The sequence below is a fragment of the Lepisma saccharinum genome, chromosome 1 (assembly GCF_977018435.1).
Source record: "Lepisma saccharinum chromosome 1, izLepSacc3.1, whole genome shotgun sequence".
Classification (NCBI taxonomy): Eukaryota; Metazoa; Arthropoda; class Insecta; order Zygentoma; family Lepismatidae; genus Lepisma; species Lepisma saccharinum.
Window position 1 is genome coordinate 80168312 of NC_139229.1, and position 19354 is coordinate 80187665.

At 37.0% G+C, this 19354-nt stretch overlaps 1 protein-coding gene across 1 annotated transcript in view; it reads left to right on the forward strand.

Annotated features, from left to right (window-relative positions):
• Positions 1-806: 806 nt before the first annotated feature.
• LOC145996857 (methionine aminopeptidase 2-like) overlaps positions 807-19354 on the forward strand; it is a 38974-nt gene continuing 20426 nt past the window's right edge. The window contains exons 1-4 of the mRNA XM_083133393.1: positions 807-986; positions 12141-12272; positions 15356-15472; positions 18693-18847. Of these exons, the coding sequence (XP_082989519.1) occupies positions 809-986; positions 12141-12272; positions 15356-15472; positions 18693-18847 (582 nt within the window). The 5' untranslated portion in view covers positions 807-808. The remainder of the gene's footprint in view (positions 987-12140; positions 12273-15355; positions 15473-18692; positions 18848-19354) is intronic.

A 19354-nucleotide genomic window follows, 5' to 3' on the forward strand; every position in this document is an offset into this window, starting at 1 on the left:
TTAAAATCGCGCATCCAGTCTTATTTTACAGTACGTATCTGTCTGAAAACTATGCATAGATACCAGAGAAAAAATATTTGTTCCCAACCTCGTGTTTTAACCAAAAGCCATACAATGATTGTCGCCTATTTTTAAGACAGTGCCTTTAGTCCTTTGAACTCCCATGTTATTCCATGGTTATTCTATTCAAAACCGGAAGTGGAGTTCCCACCAGCGCCAAGGAAGTACAGAAATGTAAACATCTGGTGAATAGATTGATTAATTTGGTATTTTAGGTCCACTTTATGCACAGTAAGGCTAATCGGGACTGGACCTACGGTTTAAAGAGGGACCCGAACCACTTGTGCCTACACCGGGTATCGAACCCGGGACCCCCCGGTGAATAGCCCCCATACTAATTTGTAATTTACGTAAAGAATTCCTTAAGTACAAGTGTACAGTACAGGAGACAAAAAATTACTATTTGAATTTGACATTTGTGCGCTGTGCTGTTTTGGGTGTGCTAGGAGCCTAGGAGGCTGGCAACGATGTCCTCAAAGGACAAGACAAGTCTGCGCAATGGGTCGTCTTCTTCGCACAACAGTTTTGCTACGTTGTGTTTTGATGTCAGACGAGGAATGTCTACGAGGTTAGGTTAGATTCCATTAGCATAAATACAATGAAAAATTATTATTTAGGCTAAGAGAACTAGACATAGCTAGCCTAACATGACAACGTAGGCATTTAGCCTAAAATTAAAAACCTTCTCCCGTGACGTCAGAACACCAGGTTGCTCAAGTGTTGTGCGATAAGTGGGACCCTCTGCGCAATGCGCATTTTTCTGTTTCCGAACCAAAACATGGCTGCTGTTCTGGAAGAAGTTGGCAAGTCAGAAGAAAAGCTTGTAGAAAATGGTTCAGTAGATGATCTTCGTGATGATGAAGTAGAAAATACAGCAACTGAAGCTTCCAAAAAGAAGAAGCGCAAAAAGAAAAAGAAGAAAGCTGGTAAGAAACTACAATTTTTATATATATTTATGCGAAGGACGACAAAACTGCACCCGGTGTCGAATCTCACGTGGAGCGTGATCTGCACTTTAGAAACCTGTTACATGAAACAAATAAAATAACAGTTTTCAACGTATTGTAAACTTAAATAATGCGTTTGTAAACAGGCAGATTATTTTCTTGTAGTGTTATGTTTCCAGAACCTTACAACACATTCGTAGTATATTTCGAGCAATATATTTAGAGTATATCTCGAACATGTTTCGGTAACAGTAGTAATCCATGTTTTTCTAAGGTGTAAGGTGAGCTAAGATAAGCCAAGAGATTGATTTTGAACCATTTGGGTCAAGAAGTTAATATGCATTTATTTTGAGTGCGACTGCTGTCGCTAGCTGGTGAGACTAAAACAGAGTAAATTTTTTTCACATTTTTTTAAAAAAAATCAATGTATGCTGTTATATTTCACTCATCGTCAATGTTTGCAAGTTAATCACTCATCCTAAAGCGTAACATGAAAAAAAGAAGCGCATCATGTACATTTTTTTTTTTAACTCTTCAGAACTTTGGTTTTAGAAAGTTATAAGGACACAGGCTGGACGGGACACACCCCCATTATAACAATTTGTTTACATAATACATTTATTTAGGTAGACATTACATTACAATTGCCACATTTTATGAGAAGAAAGTTGTACCAACATGTTAGAGTAAATAATAACAATTAATCCAGAACGTATTCAAAACTTTCAAATTAAGAAATTCATTTTGTCTTTCTCCATATGTCAAGTAATAACTGGGTAAATTTCTCGTATGGGACAAACAGCTGAAATTTGCTAGTTTATTTCATTTGAATATTCGTACTTACGTATTCTGCATTGAGAAACATTGCTGAAGGTGGCATTTCGCTTATTTCACGGAAATAAGCTCTATTTGCGACATATTGAGTAAGTTTTCTTCGTTTCTTTTTGCCTTCGGTAACATGCAAAATGGCGATCACAGTTTCACTACCGTACTCAGCATGCAGTGTTTCCACCCCACTGCACCCAAAAATACCTACGTAGCCCACAAACCATTGACGCATAGCCCCACAAACCATTCATACATAGCCCCACGAACCATTTCCGGTAAGGTTAGGTTAGGTAGGGTCACTATAGGTTACAATAGTTAAAAATTGGTTTCGAAAAAAATATGCGTAGCCCCACACACCATTCTCGCATAGCCCCACGAACCATTGACGCATAGCCCCACGAACCATTGACGCATAGCCCCACGAACCATTGACACATAGCCCCACAAACCATTTGTGGAAACGTATATTCTTCAGTTACAAAAACACGTGTTTGGAAACTGACCAGGATTACGTCATCACACACAGGCTACATCGACCTGGAAGTAAATGGATGCAAGAACTTCCGTGCATCGGTCACACATATATCGAAAAATAGATGATTTACCGTCAAAATTCAATGAACGATGCGAGAAAACACTTCCCCGAACTTCCAGAAGTATAAAGAAACTGCATTCGGTAAGTAATTTTTCCTGTAAATTTGATGAAATCCGTTTGTCCCTTACGAGAAATTTACCAATAACTGTACATAATGAATACAATTATCATAAATTCTGATGTATATATCATGGTTACAGGAAATATTGGTTTAAGAAATGGGTAAGAGTCTAGTTTACGTCATTTTCCTAGGAATACGTGTCATATATCGTTGAAAAGGTTATTGTATAAGGAATTCAACAAAGTAAATCCCAAGGCGAGGAAAAATTTCCTGGAGGAGAAAGTCTGGAAAAACCGATCTTGTCCGGATATGCATGATTGAACATACTGAGGACATTTTTCGATGATGAAGCACATATTTAGGGGTGAAATGAGTGCTAATGGATCCTAACCTAACCTCGTAGGCATACCTCGTTCCTGTGAATGGTTAGTGGGGCTATCATGAACAGAAAGTGTAAAAAGAAAAACTTACCCTAAGAGATGCCGGAGTGCCGACCGTCTGCTACCCTAAGAGGCGCCGGCTGTCTTCTAGCATGGTTTTCAACGATGCACTGAATTATCACTGGGGATAAATGTATTTTGCACTATCTAGAAGTTTTTGGAACCTGTTCTTCTTTAACATGCAGTGTTGCTAACTCCCATCGGTTACCACCAAAAGCCAAGAAGGACGTAAACTAGACTCGGTAAATATGCGATATCGACCGAACGGATTTCTTCAAATTTACAGGAGAAAGTACTTACTGAAATGAGTTTCTTTAGCATTCTGGACGTTATTGGAGGTATTTACTTTCACGGAAAGTAAAAACTTCGTAGTTTAATGCTGCCGAACAAGAAGTAATCACTTTTTACGTAAGAAATTGGCATTCCTGTCACATTATGCCATTGTTTCCATTGTGTGAGTGCAGATGGCGAGAGCGTTGAAAGTCACGCGATCTCTGCAGTGTTTCCAAACGTGCCTTCTTTTTACGAAAATTTCTATTTTCGCCGTGCTTTCTTTTTTCGATGAATGTAGGGGAGAAATGAGTGCTAATGGAACCTAACCTAACAGGTCTAACCTAACCTTGTGTGAATGGTTTGTGGGGCTAGCCGTGGATGGTTTTTGGGGCTAACGTCAATGGTTTTTGGGGCTAACATGCATGGTTTGTGGAGGTAAACGTAAAAAAAAAATCGAAATAGTACGTAATTTTCCGTCATGAATGTTTGAAACACTGCTTGTACACTGAAAATCGACAAAACACAAGCTGGCACGTCATGACGCGCGATGATCCATTACGAGTGCACGCCATATTGTCTATTACAGGAGCGGAACAAGTAAGGCAAATAATCAATCGTAATATGAAAAGTTGACAGTATTTTATGGAAAAAGGCATAACTTCACCTTAAAGAATGTTCCGCAAGGCAAAATAGGTAAGTACCAGTGGTAAAATTAAGGAAATAAATGAGTGAAAGCTGTCCGGTCGTATTCGCATATTTACCCTAGACTCTAGCCAAGAAATGTACATAGTGGCATTTTTAATCGGACTCACTTTTGCCGGTACAATTTCTAAAAAAATGGCATGAGGTGATTCATACACATAATCTCCTTACACTTTTTGCATTCATTCACTTTTGGACTTTGTTTATCTCGTTTTGGTAGAGTTTTAGTACTTTTTGTTAGATATCTGCACTAAATTCTTACTTTATCTCTCAGGCCCCCCTAGTAAGTGTTTGACCTTTGCTCTTTCCTCCATGAATGGCTTGGGAAGTTCTAGGACAAGATATTGTAGGAATGTTTGCCTTACCATGTTGGCTTTGGAATTACTTGCATAAGTTATTACCTGTTTCCGATCGGCCGAACACTTCTCGCTCATTTATTTCGTCACTTTTTACATTCGTACTTACCTATTGTGCATTGCGAAAGATTCTTTAAAGTGTGATTTTGCTTTTCTGACGAAAATAATGTCGATAATAGTAATTATTTTTCGTCCTTTTCTCGCTTGCTTAAGACACAATATGGTGGGTACAGCTTCAGTAACATCGATGATCAGTGGGTATACAGTGTTTCCAACCTTCTTAACCGAAAAATGCCCCACGAAACCATTCCCAGATAGCCCCACAAACCATTCACGGTAAGGTTAGGTTAGGCAAACATAGTTAAAATTTGGGGTCGTAGTAATATCGGGAATGTATATTTTGTTTTTTCATCTTCTTGCAAAACATCACGTCGGAAACACTGACAGGAGGTTACGTCATGAACATCTGGTTCACGTTGAGCAAGCAAGGAACAGCAACGGCAATTGTGCATCGGAGAGATATTTTTCGTGAAGAACGCATGATTTTCTGCTCCAGCAGATTCTACGATAACAGAAAGTACTTCCAAGAAGTAAAAAGAAATAAAACTTTTTTGTGTAAAAATGAAGAAATCCGTTATTCCGATCGGAAACTACCTATAAGTTATCTGAGGGTTAATTCCCCACAAGTCTATTCATTGGGGTAAAAGACAGTGTCAGTGGACAATGCTTACTGTTTCTGGAGACATCATATTTAGAAGATAGAAAGTCTACAACATTGCTTCCTTTTGTGAGGTTGCATAGTATTTTCTCATTTTTGTAAATACCTTGTGCTGGTATCAATTTGTGTATTGTGGAAAGCAACAGCCAACTTGTTCTTGAACCTCTTCTATTTTTTTTGGATTGTTTTGCTGGATTACTTGTTCAGATTCATACGACATCAAGTGAAAAACAAGTTTTATCCTGTACTAATCTTTAGCATACAGGATATGAAGCTTAATTGTGATACAAAATAGAACACGAACTATAATAAAAGTCTAATATAACAGTTGGGCTGAAAAGTTCGTAGGCTAACATAGTAAACATTTTTTTTTTGACAAAATTCTATTTTATTATTCAATATAGTTGCCTTTGAGGGCGATACAACGATTATAGCGGTCATACAATTTTTCGATGCCATTTTTATAGTACGATTTCTCTTTAGCCTCAAAATAGGCCTCAGTTTCGGCGATTACCTCTTTATCAGTGCTAAATTTCTTTCCAGCGAGCATTCTTTTAAGGTCTGCAAACAGGAAAAAGTCACTGGGGGCCAGATCTGGAGAATATGGTGGATGGGGAAGCAATTCGTAGTCTAATTCATATAATTTTGCCATCATTTTCATTGATTTGTGACACGGTGCATTGTCTTGATGAAACAGCACTTTTTTCTTCTTCAAATGGGGCCTTTTTTTCGTGATTTCATCCTTTAAACGCTCCAACAACGCTATGTAATAATCTCAGCTATCTTGATCAACTTCACTCTACGATCATTTAAAATTATTTTGTGGACTTTTTTGATGTTTTCGTCGGTAACAGCCTCTTTGGGGCGTCCATTGCGTGCATCGTCTTCGATGCTCATTTCGCCTCGTTTAAATTTAGCAAACCACTTCTCAACGGTTGATTTTCCTGGTGCAGAGTCCGAATAATGTTTATCAAGCCAAGCCTTGACTTCTCAATTTATTAAGATAATTGTGGATGCATTAGAAGATAATGAGATATCCTGTGCTATTTTCCTGGATCTGTCCAAAGCCTTTGACTGCTTAGACCACTCTATGCTCATGCAAAAACTATACAATCTTGGCATTAGAGGAAATACATACAAACTGTTAAAATCTTTTCTCACAGATAGACCACAGTATACGCAGATACTACATACTGAAAACTCCGTGGTTCACAAAATTAAATCTGACACTGAATTCCAAGGCTCCATACTAGGCCCGCTACTGTTCATACTATATACCAAGGACTTACCCACCCCAGACCATACAAATATTTTGAAATGTGCAGATGACACAAGGCTAGACCCCGGCATGATTTGATTTTTGCATTTTAAAAATATGCAGCCAAGAGTAAAGAGCAAGAACATTTCAGTGCTTTAAAAAAGAACACAGGCAAGGGTGTTATTAGATTGCTTTCTCATAGTGATTGTTGTACAATAAACAAAATAACCCCGACCTCATTCAGCTTTTAAAAAAAAACAGGCCACTGCTCGATGTCGCATTCAGAAAATGAAGTCGTTCGCACAGTAGTTTCTCTTCGTTATAAACGTTAACGTACGTGCGTAATACTACAGTTACGATCCACGCTAGGCATGCATTTTCAAAGACCGTATTAAATCAAATGAACCACTGATAAACTGATATGAGCCGGCACCGACAATCTACAGAGTAAAAATAGTTTGGCATATTTGTTTTAGCTTAATTTTGCTGAGTTGGCACCATTTGTAGTCTCAAGGCCAGACCAGTACGTAGGAGAGTGGTGGAGAGGATGACGTAATAGGAAGTGCTTCGCAGCGATCTGCGCATATCGGACTTAACTTGTCAGGCTATACATGTTTTAACTGGTCCATCGCCGAGAAAATTTTATCAAAATATATTGATGAGAGACTGAACATTCAATCTTCCAAATTATAGGGACCAGCACCAAACCTTTTACAGACTTTATGACAAATATATCTCGTGAGTCCATTGTGCTGATGTTAGTGAAAGTAGTCTCTCAACATTGCATTATGACCTGTAATGGCTAACAAATATTCAGCAATTACCGTAGTTTGAAATGGTATTTTTAGTATAATTACAGGATTTCTACCAAAAGATCAAATCCAAAATTCTTGTCTTTATCGGGACTTTACTTGACCTTTTTTTTTGTTTTGGTTAACCTTTATTTATTCTATCCCTACTTAGGTAAAGTTGGAAATGAGCAAATAACAAAATACATGTCTATGATATTTAATGAAAAACCCCTACCAAATGGGCAGTTAAGATTAAAACTGAAGCTGTATTTTACAAGAGAATTAGACTTGCTTCATCTCTTAATGCATCTCGGACTGCATTTGGCAGACTAGCGAGGTTCTGGCATCTGGATTCACAGCCAGTATAATCTTATGTGGGACTTGTGTTGTCGTCCCTATGTGTACGAGGGTCACTATTTATATTTTGAGCCTTGGCAACACTGATTGAAGTTAGGTGTGATTTGACGTTTGCACGGAATCGTCTGGCATTATTGACCATAACGTACTTCAAATGTTTTGTTAGTAGCTTCATTTGTGTTGTTTATGTTGGCTTGGAGATTGCGCGACAACAATAAAATGGAATTAACTCGTGAACATTTTCGTGCGATGATTTTTTTACGATTTTCGACGTGGATTATCAAGACAAGAGTGCATCGATCAACTTACTTCCACATTTGGCGATGAAGCCCCATCCTTTGCCACTGTGAAACGCTGGTATAACGAATTTAATCGTGGCCGCCATTCGCTCACCGACGAGATTCGCGAAGGTCGTCCAAAATCAGTTGTTGTTCAAGAAAACATTGATGCTGTGCAAAACCTAATACTGCAAGATCGTCATGTGACATACTGTGAGATTCGGGCAACCATAGGCATTAGTTCCACCAGCATATATAAAATATTACATGATCATTTAGCTGTAAGAAAGGTATGTTCTCGTTGGATCCCACACAATTTGACAAAAACTCAAAAAGACGCTCGCGTCAATTGGTGCAAACAAATGCTCAATAAATACAATCGTGGTGCTTCAAAAGACTTATATAAGATTGTAACAGGTGACGAATCATGGATATATGCATATGAGCCAGAACGTAAACAGCAGTCGACTTTATGGGTGTTTCTAGATGAACCCAATCCAACAAAAGTTGTTCGCGCTCGAAGCACATGGAAACAAATGGTCGCCTGTTTTTTTCGGGAAAACTGGTCATGTGGCAACTGTGCCTGTAGAGGAACGTAGAACGGTCAACTCTGAATGGTACACAACAATTTGTTTGCCAGAGGTCTTCGGTCAAATACGGAAAACAAACAAACGCCGTCGGATCATTCTTCATCAAGACAATGCCAGCTGTCACACATCTCGTCTAACAACAGACTTTATGAACAGTCAAAAAATCGAATTGATGGGTCACCTGCCGTACAGTCCTGATTTGGCACCCAATGACTTCTTCTTGTTCCCGAATGTCAAGAATAAATTGCTTTGACAATGATTTTCGTCGGCGGAAGATGCCGTTGATGCGTTCAAAAACCATATTATGGAGGTGTCTCAAGAAGATTGGAAAAACTGCTTTGACAAATGGTTCGAACGAATGCAAAAGTGTATTGACCATAATGGAGAATACTTCGAAAAACAATAGCAGTTTTCAATGCCAAATTCCTGTTTTTTCATTGTTAGGCTCATAATATAAATAGTGACCCTCGTATGTGATTGTTTCTACATCCATCTTATCTCACCACCATTCATCCTGATCATCGCGATTAGCCAAAGGGGCAGAAAAGTGAAATAAAATAAACTAAATCAACCAGTCAGTAATTGTGATAGCAAATATTCTTGACCTACTTGTTGATTTCTTTACTTTTTCTTGACTAGCAGACACCCTGAATAACTCTGTTCTCTATACCCCCTGCTTTACAATCAAAAATATTGAATAAGAATGGGAAACACCTTGTTCCATATGTATAAACCCCAAGGCAAGAAATTCCGCTCAGGCACTGAACAGTAACATCAGAATGTAGACCCAAAACTTTGTTCATTAGTTGTTTCAGTTTTCTTTTGTTCTCTAACAGGATAAATTTTTATTTTCATTTTGGGCAATGTACTTTTTGTAACTTGCATGATTTATTTCCCTTTATGTAACGAAACACATACGTATTTTACTAATTAATATTATGTAACGCCGGACACAAGGCTAAAATGTAGGACATGTCCGGGGAAACCCAGACGTCTGGTAACCCTACACAAGCATAACTTGCAGTGCAAAAACACAAGAACAATTAGAAATACAAACCTACATATCAGTAAATATAACAACTCAGCACTTAATTTCATATACCTTAAATATAAACTATCAAAAAACAATGTATATGGTTTTTAATCCTGGAAATAAAACTCAATTATGAAAATCCAGTAAAATTTTTAGATTTAGTTATTGACTACAAATTAAGATGGGCATATCATATTGACCAGGTATGCAAAAAAGTAGGGGAAAAACTTATATCTCCTAAAACTCCTAACACAATATCATGTGTCTGAAATAATCACAAATCTATACTATGGACTTTTATATCAGTGGCATATACTCGGTTAAGAACCTGGACTATCGCACCATATCATAATGTTCGAATGGTCAAAATTAGCTGTTCGAGGTGTTATTTTTTTTTTAACTCATTTGGGGTGCAGATTGAAGTGATGTGACTCTGTGATTAAAAATACATACCTCATAAATAAAACATGGAAATGTACACTGTCAGTAAGGAAAGGATTTCAAGAATTTGAAAGGGGTCCCAGGTTCGGGTGGTTTAGATACCACTTTAACTATAGGTCCGATCCCCATTAGCTTATATGTTCATAAAGTGGACATACAAGAAAAATCCACAACGATTTGGAGCTTATCGTCATTCGTAAGCCAATAGACAGCTTGTTAATTATGTACCTCATTTCAGTTCACTACACAACACACACATATGATTCAGAAAAATACAATCCACTTACTACTGTATTCACACGCTGCCTCTAAATAAATTCCACGCACCAAGACCACTTGACGCGATCTAGACTAGAACTGGTCCTTGTTATTTCGGTAATTTTTAGATGCACTCATAAACCATTCCCGCTCAGCCAACAATTTTCTACTCCCCACTGTATCTCTAGTTGTTTGAAGGTCAACGACCTCTTTTTCAACTCCTGTGCAAGTGTTCAATGATGTTCTTGTCCCTGCCATATGACACACTTTCCCTTTGCCTGTGATAATTTGGCTTCAAAATTCCCCATTCCTGGGAAAATTACATGTCGGGAAAAATTGGTTTGCAACATTGACCCAGACTGTTGAGGAAGTTCAGGGGTTTCCTCCGCCATATCAAACCCTGTTCTCTCTCCTGTAACAGTTTGGCTCCACAATTCCCCAATCCTGGGGAAATTACATGCTGGGAAAAATTGGTTTGCAACACTGATCAGGTGATCTTTGTGATAGCCCTGTCAAGCTTGCCAGTCACCCCCGTGGAGTTGCCAGCCGTTTCGTGAATTCAAAGAAAGCGGGCAATGTTTCCAACTCCTCTAAGAAATCAGGTTCATCTTCTTATTGCACATTTTCTGATAGATATTTTTTTCTGTATTTTATTCACTGAGTCTGGGCTTCGCAGATAGCCTAGATAGCCCCGAATATACACCCCTGTTGTATATCCATACCTAGAATATTGCATAAAAGCATGGGGAAGAGCTGCACAGGAATACACCCAAAGACTGCGTACTCTACAGAAAAGAGCAATACGGTATGTGTTCAAAATACCAATTAGAAACTCATGTAGAGAATTATTTAGAGAAAATAAAATTATGACCATATATTCCCTATATATTTATAAAGTAATCGAATGTGTACTAAAACACCATAAATTAGATAAAAATTTGACCATCCATCACCACAACACACGTCAAAAGGAGAACTTTCACATGCAAGCACACAGACTTGCTCTTTCAGACAAATCACCTCATGTTGCAGGAATAAAATACCATAACAAACTTCCCACACACATCAAACAAATTACAGAAACTTACAAGACACTGAAAGCAATTAAACAGTATTTAACAGATATACCTCTATGTAATCTCAATGAATTTAAATAGTTAAACTGGATTAGTAAACTGCAGCATCTAAATTGCTTTGATATTGTATGTCTCTTATGTTTGTATTTTCTCCTTTACAAGTTTAGTATGTGACACTTATAACTGTTTAACCCATATGATTTATTTGTATTTTTGTGTTTGCATTTGTTCTTTTCATTGTAATCCTGCTCCATTTGTAATATTTATGACGTTTTCCACACCCTTGGATATGGGTCTACGGAAATAAAGAATTTATTATTATTATTATTATAGATTGCTGTATAACTTACCACTAATATATTTCTGGGTACTTTAGTATTATACAGACTACCTCCAATTAGTACGCTATACGTACCTAACCTAACTCAACCTAACCTAATCTTCATATGTAATTAGTATGCCATATGAACCTAACCTGACTAATTAGGTATGAAGGTGTTAGGTAGGTATAGCGTACTAATTGGAGGTAGTCTGTATAATACTAGAGTACCTATTTTGGATGACTTGGGTGCAGTGTGACACACCCCAAATCCTAATAGAGTTTGATGCAACACAGGTTAATGCTAAAAGCAACTGGCTGGTGGTCCCTTTCTTGTAACTCAACTTGAAGGTACAGTGATGACAAAACAAACGCATGCACACTTTATCAGCAACAACCAAAAATAAAACCTTTGAAATTTATCACACCCCACCCGAGTCCTGAAGAGTTAATAAATAAATACAGAAACTAAACTGCCTAATCTTACAAGTAGCGCAAGAAGAAATCCCCACGCTATTGAATTGACTTCATAGCTGGGCGAGGTTCAGCTGTTGCTGGTCTACCAGTTACCATGAGAGCTGGTGAACATGCACAAAATCTATGTTCACCGCCTAGTGAAGGTTGTCACTCTGATTGATTTTATTTTAGTTTGCATGGTTTCATTGCAACACCATTTGATGTAAGGAAACTTTGAACTTTGTTCTGTTTTTAAAAAAGCTGAAATTTAAAATAATTGTTTTGTTTGTGGCTTTTACTAAGGTGCGGGCGAAGGTTCAGCAGATGTACCTGAAGGGGGTGAAGCAGAAGATGATGTAGAGAATGTTGCTGCTAAACTACAAGGAACAAACCTGAAGAAGGAAGAAGATGGTGCAGAAGGAGGAGAAAATGAGGGTATGTTTTGTATGCGCACATTTTCTATAATTATGAAGTTGTGGAAGCTGCAGGAAACTGCTGGTCTTTCCATCAAAGTGATCATGGGATCAGATTTTTATACCTATTAAGCCATTTTAACAATTTCAATGCTTTTCTGCACTTCGTTCTTATGATTAATTCCTGAAGAAGGATCAAGGCCAATCTGAAAGTAAGATATACATGATGTGACTATCATGGTTATTTTTAATATGTTGGCATCGTGCCATAATATACCCCTGTTTTTAAATACTTTTATTATTAATTATGTGGCTAATGTTCTGATTGTGTAATCATTTTTACAAGTTTCAAAGGAGTGTGATGCCTGTTCGCACCAACGTTGTAGTACCTTGGGAGCAAAAAGATCCGTGGGTCAGGGTAATCCTCGAGTAACGATCATCTTCACCAACGTGTAAGCTGTGATGGACATAGCGAGTCACGAAATTCTGGATTTATCCTAGGAGAGGAGCTAGCCTGAAAGCAACTGCCTAAACGTCATACAGATGGAAGTGCGTGATTGGTTGGTTACTTCTTTCGAGAAGGTGTGGTTGACGGGTTTCTACACGTGATGTGGAAGGAAACAAGGAAAGGATAGATGTAACGGTACCTGGGCACTGGTATCCTAAACAGTGACAACCAACAGGCATGAGGAAATTTCAAGAATTGAATAAAGATGGGGAAAACATATTTATGTGAATAAATGTTGATATATTAGTGCAGCTTGCAATCATAGTAAGTAGTGTTACAGTTATATTTGTAGTAGATTTTTATATATATGCATCTATATCCACGTAGCATTCACGATCATTTTGCTGTTTACATAGCTATGGGTTTCTGGGTGTATGTTTATGCGTGTATTGCACGGGCAATTTTGGAAACTATGTACTGCAGAATATGTACAGTAAACATCTCCCAAAGTATATACATAGTAACATACTATATATTCCTCGCTTTTGAGATGCACAGTTTGAACTATGACTTCCTATTTAACATTTATTTAGTTTTGAAATTCTGAAATGATACATTGCCGGTTGCGGATGGCAGCCATTACTCCGCTGCACGTGGGTTAACTCCGCTTTTACTCACCGATCTCGGCGTTTCTGTTGGTGCAAGAGTTAATCAGCCAATTCGTGGGTTAACTCTCGAGTTTACTCTTACTCATGAGTAAATTGACATTGTTGCAAATGGGCATGAGGAATGCATTTTAGAATACTGGAAATGATTGTGAAAGTAAGTTCAAAGTTCATAAAAAAAAACAATTAGTACATTTCATTTCACATAAATGGAAGGAATCAAACCTGTCATAATATATTTAACACATACAAATAGTATCAATGCATCCATTCAGGAGTGTATTAATGCTAAGGGTACTAAACATGGCTCATCTAACTTACTCATATACGCACAGAGGAGCATAGTTGGAAAAAATTACACAAAAGATGCGGTAATCAAAGAACGTGTGCAGTATTTGCTTGTAGGCATAAATAGAATATGATTCTGAAGAAAACCCATGAGTACCATTATGATATTGAATTTACACAATTGAAACTTGGGCCTATTATATTGGCCATGGATACAGATTATGTAGTTCATGAACCTTGTCTTTATGAAAATAAATCAATTAAGAAGGGATGCAGCTTCAGGGGTGAAGAGAGCATAGATTGCACAGTCCTTGCAAAGAAATCCAATTCACGTTTCACGAAATGAAAAATGTGGTAGGAAATAAATATACTGGAGAGAAGTACTCGCTTATGTGTGAAACTGTTCTTTTAGTCTTATACTGTAACAAAAAGTTCCCAGGAGGATGGTGACATTGGCCAACTAAATCTAGGCAAACAGATCTTGAATATCAAGTCAGTCTGACTATCATATGTTGTATGATTGTACCCGAACAAAAATTATGTGTGTAATTATCATAGCAGCATTGAAATAAAATCCAATCTGCTGATGCCTCCGAACTGTGTCAAAATGTTCTTTCTCCCTATAGTTACCATGCTCATAACTGGCTGGAGGGTTTATATTATGTGTAATAATAATGTTTCAACAAGAAAGCGCTGAAATACATGTAATTTGACAGCCAAACCTAACTGCATTAAAGCTGGATCACATAGCATGTGATAGTTCAAACATGTTGTTAAGCCCTCTGTTTGGCTTTCTTCTAGAGTTTGAATATAGCTCATTAGAGTGAAGCATTGACTATGCATATGCGAACAACAAACTGAGGCGATGCACGGTATTGAGAAACAGCCCAGTTCGAGAGACACGTAAGCGATATGTGACACATGGAGCTTGCCATGTCTCTTCGGTTTGAAAGGTTGCATTGACTACTGAGGATTCGCTTCCAAGCGATACGTGTCTCTTGCAGCGTGTCACATGTCTCTTCGGAGTGAATTCTCCCTTACAGTTGAAGATTGTGTTGATATATTTAATATCTGCACTCTGTAAGGTAGGTGTGTTACTAACCAAATATACTCTTTGAATTTAACCAAAGGAAGAAGTACCATTGATGTCTTTTAAGAAAGAATATATAAAGAAAACTCTTTTTCATTCATAAATCTACAATACGTTCATTTTCCAGCGATGTGTAATTTGTTGACGATTGTATAGGGTCAAGGGTGTAGACTACTGCTGCCATCATGTACAGAACTGGTCTTATGTATTCACTTGTTTATATAAAACTGTGTTGAATCAGTATTTTCTGCAACTTGCAAATGTACAAATTAGTTTTGCCAAATTTTAAAATAGGTTTTCACCCACATTTCCAGTATTCTAAAAAAAAAAATCTTATTCTCCTATACAGTTTGTAAAACAGAACAAAGCCAAGTATGTATGTATATGATAGGGATGGCATATATTAATCTACCCTATTGGTATCAATTGGCATAAACTCATTATGTTAATTAACTTTACTGGTCCATTATCACTGGAAATAACCTGAAAGTTAGTGAATACTTCCATCGTTTTATTACTGTAGTATTTTTATGAAAGTAAAGATATATTCATATGCTTTGTGTTTTGCAAGAAAAATGTCTACATATCTAGTTTATTTTGTGTCATTGCAACAGAAGCCTCAGAAGAAGCGAAGAAAAAGAAGAAGAAAAGGAAACCAAAGGGAAAAGGAGGACCAAGAATACAACAGACAGAGCCACCTTCAATTCCCATTGAAGATTTGTTTCCCGATGGTAATTATTTTCATCATTAATTTCAGGTTTTGTTGGTCATTAAGAATGAGTTTCTACAAATACTATTGAGTTGCAAGTCTGGTTAGCAGATCACTTCAAGCTAAAATTAGGGCACAGTCATTCATGTATATTACTGTGAAACGTTTGCAAATAATTTGAAATGAACACACTTTCAGTCCAAAAATAATGAGTTAAGTGAATCCTTGAGTACATAACTTCCGAAATGTATGTTTTCAAGCATACGTGCAACTGTACAGTAGTTACAACGAATGCATAGTTTATACCATTTGTGAACTGAACCTTTCCGTAATATGACTCAAGTTAACATTGAAAGAATTCTAAAATACAGTTTGTACTTCTTGAACTCTTATTTCGCTTGAAATAATGCTTTATGAATTGTCGACATTTTTAACACAAAACTAATCTTCCTATCAAACAGAATTGAATCGAAATCAAGAACTTTAAAAAAATTTACATTGATAAAGTGTTTTTGAATAACTGGCTAAAGTGTTTTTGAATTAACTGGCTCCCTATTAATTTATGAACATATGTATAAGTGGCTGCGGTGGCTCAGTCGGTAACGCGTCTGACTACCATGCTAAAGGTACTGGGTTCGATCCCCGGCCGCTTCAAATCCGGGAACTTTTCTAACGTTGGAAGCGGCCCCAGCACCCACCCAGCATCAAATAACATGGGTACCTGGGGGGTAAAGGTGGTCAGGTGCGTGATGCTGATCACATCACCCCCACTCACGACCGGATCAAGAAAGTGTGGGGCGTTACCCCCACACCCCCTATACGCCTTCATGGCGTGGTGCTAAGCACAGGGGAACACTTTACTTTTACTTTACTTTACATATGTATAATTTTTTTTTTGTGAGTGCATATGACTTGTCACATACTGTAAGGAACTAGTATTTCTCAAAATTTCAGTTTTGGTAAAAATTGTATTATCATTCTGAAATAGAACCAGGCCGTATACGTTATATAAGGACATTCCTGTGGAGTATCTACTAGGGCAGTGGACCCTTTTTAATTTGAACTCCAATGGAACACGAAAGATGTTTGAATTATCCAAAATTTGAATTAAGAAAAACATCACATCATTAACATATTGACTGCCAAAATAGGGAAAAAAAATCCCTGGGGCTAGGGTGTTTTATTACGAGAATATAATAAAAATGTTGAAAGCAATATGTTTCTTGATGATCAGATGAAAAATTGATATTGTTTGAGGAGCTGGCCAGCTCACTTTAAATAGTTTAAAATAATTGAAGGCAAAACACCTGATCGGAAAAACTTGAAAACAGTTCACGAGTGATTTTTTTTTTGTTTACTTGTCAGATTTAAGTGAATTTTAAAGGCAAGAATAAATGTAAAAGAAATTAATGTGCATCTATTTAGTTGATCCTCACTTTTTAAATTGTTTGTATTAATTGTCACAATAACAGTATCACTAAATAAGATTTCACGAACCATCTGAATTTTTTTTTCCGGGCCACTCTTCACGTAACATGCATGTTATAGCATGGTAGCATGAGTTGCCTGTGCACCACGAGTCTTCCAAGGTAAAAGGGACGTGCACGTGCTTTACGATGCTCTGGGTGTAAAACTAGAGTGAGTTAAATACAACTCACGTGGCAGTTAACATGTTGAAGATGATTTCAAGTGGAATAAAATTCTGTTTTTTGGAATATAAAATAGTCTACTTCACCGTATTTCCCTCGGCAGCTTCATCTCGTTAGTAGATTTTTGCATGCATTCCACTGACAAAGAATTCCTCCTGGATTGCCAATCAGCTAGCTTGCCATCTAAAATGCATTAACTGGTTGACTTTTTATCTTGCCACTGAAGTTCCTGGATTCAAGCTCCAGCTTGTATGTGGATATTATCTGTGATTGTCCCTTCATCGATTTCATCTAATCCTCACTCATTCATTGTTGCAAGTAGTTAAAAGTTACAGAAAAATAATGGTAAATTATGAAAATACAGTAGAAGTCCGTTTATCCTCACACTCAAAAATGCAAGATTCAGTTTTGAACAAATTTAAGCAATTTCTTCAATTGTACGTTGGATCTAGATGTGTTTTAATTTATTTTTTTAAAGGAATTTTTCTGATTATTTTTCTGCATAAATAACACAGTACAGGTACAGTACTGTAATTTAGGCATGTACTGTACATATATTACGAGTGTTTTCTTGTGCTGTATACGTATGTAGTACTGTGTACTGTATGTATAAAATAAAAAAACACGTGCTTGATTATCGGCATAACCTTCGGTCCCAATTAATGCGGATAAACGATGTTATACTGTATAGGTAGTTTGTTGCATGTGCACAAATTCAGGAATGACGACAGATCAAAATGTGAACATAAGTTTTTATGACTTATCTCTATTGTGCATTTTATTTTTCATAGGAGAAAACTCATCTGGATTCAAGCAAATGGCTGCAGTATAGTAGAATCAATTTTTTTTTTTGAATCGAAACAAGTAAAATCAGTACATTGATAGTTCATGTTAATTTAAATACATCTGAATAATTAAAGTTAACTAACTGGAAGTAGGTGGGTGGAATATTGCATTTCTTTAGTTTTGAATCTAGAAAGTGTCTGGTAACTGTAGTGGTAAGACACAAACACACGTGTGGAGATTTGAGTAGTCCAAGGTCTTAAGATATTCATGCAAAACATGCGAATGAGAAGTTATGAATGATTGTATGTACAGTAAAACCTCGTTAATCCAGACCCCGATAAGCCGAACTTTGCTTAATCTGGAGAGGAAAAAAAAAAAAGGCAGAATGCAAGACAAGATTTTAAATGTGACTAGAAGTCAACAATTGCATTTGTTGTACGTACTGCATTGTATGTACAGTATTGCCTTACATTTTAGTGTACTGTATAGTGTATTTAGGACTATGCCATATAAAAAAATGATAGTTTTGTTGATATAAACGAAATTTTAATGCACTTTCTAATGTTCTTTTAGGTTATTTCAGTTAATCTGCGACTTTCGTTAACCGGTCAACTTATCCCCCCCATCAGTCCAGATTAATGACGTTTTACTGTAATTACATTGAAGCTTTCAACATGTTGCAGCAGTACATGGATCTGTTGTTGGAACTGAATGCAGAGTTCTGAAACAGGTTTATATGTAATAGATGCATAAGCTGATAATAACTAAATTTATTCACAAGATATCTATTGTACTGTTTTGTTTCAGGTAAGTTTCCAGTAGGCCAAGAAATGGAATACCCACTTGTGAAGGATGACCGAACTGCCAAGGACCGCTTCACTAGTGAGGAGAAACGTGCTCTTGATAGAATACACAATGATATCTACAATGAAGTTCGGCTAGCAGCCGAGGCTCATAGACAGGTGAATGCCCTTTAAGATACTATAAACTGCACTGACTGATACTATGTATCTACTACGTAAATAGTCCATTGGGTAAAATTTTATTCATGTCTATCCCTTAGGGAGCTTTGAGATAGAAGTCCCGAGCTACAATATGAAAAAAAGAAAGCATTGACTACGTGTCCAACAGTCTGGAAAACCTAGAAAAGTTATGGAATTTATTTGTTCTGGGAAAAGCCAACATTTTTAAAGCAGCATTTTTGAACAAAGAAATGTAGAAAGAACAAGCAAGGAATTTGAAATTTGTCATTCACAAACTATACTTCAGTTTGATACAGTAAAAAAGTGTATATTAATTTTGAACTGTATTCCTGTACAAATCTGTTAGGATAGGTGGTCATTGCAATGTACCACTTTCTTGTTGCAATTTTTGGTGTGTGTTTGGTAGATAGTTATTAGAAACAATATTTATGTTACCAAATTTACTATCAGGGGTAGAAGAATACAGTGTGACTGAATTTCTTTTTT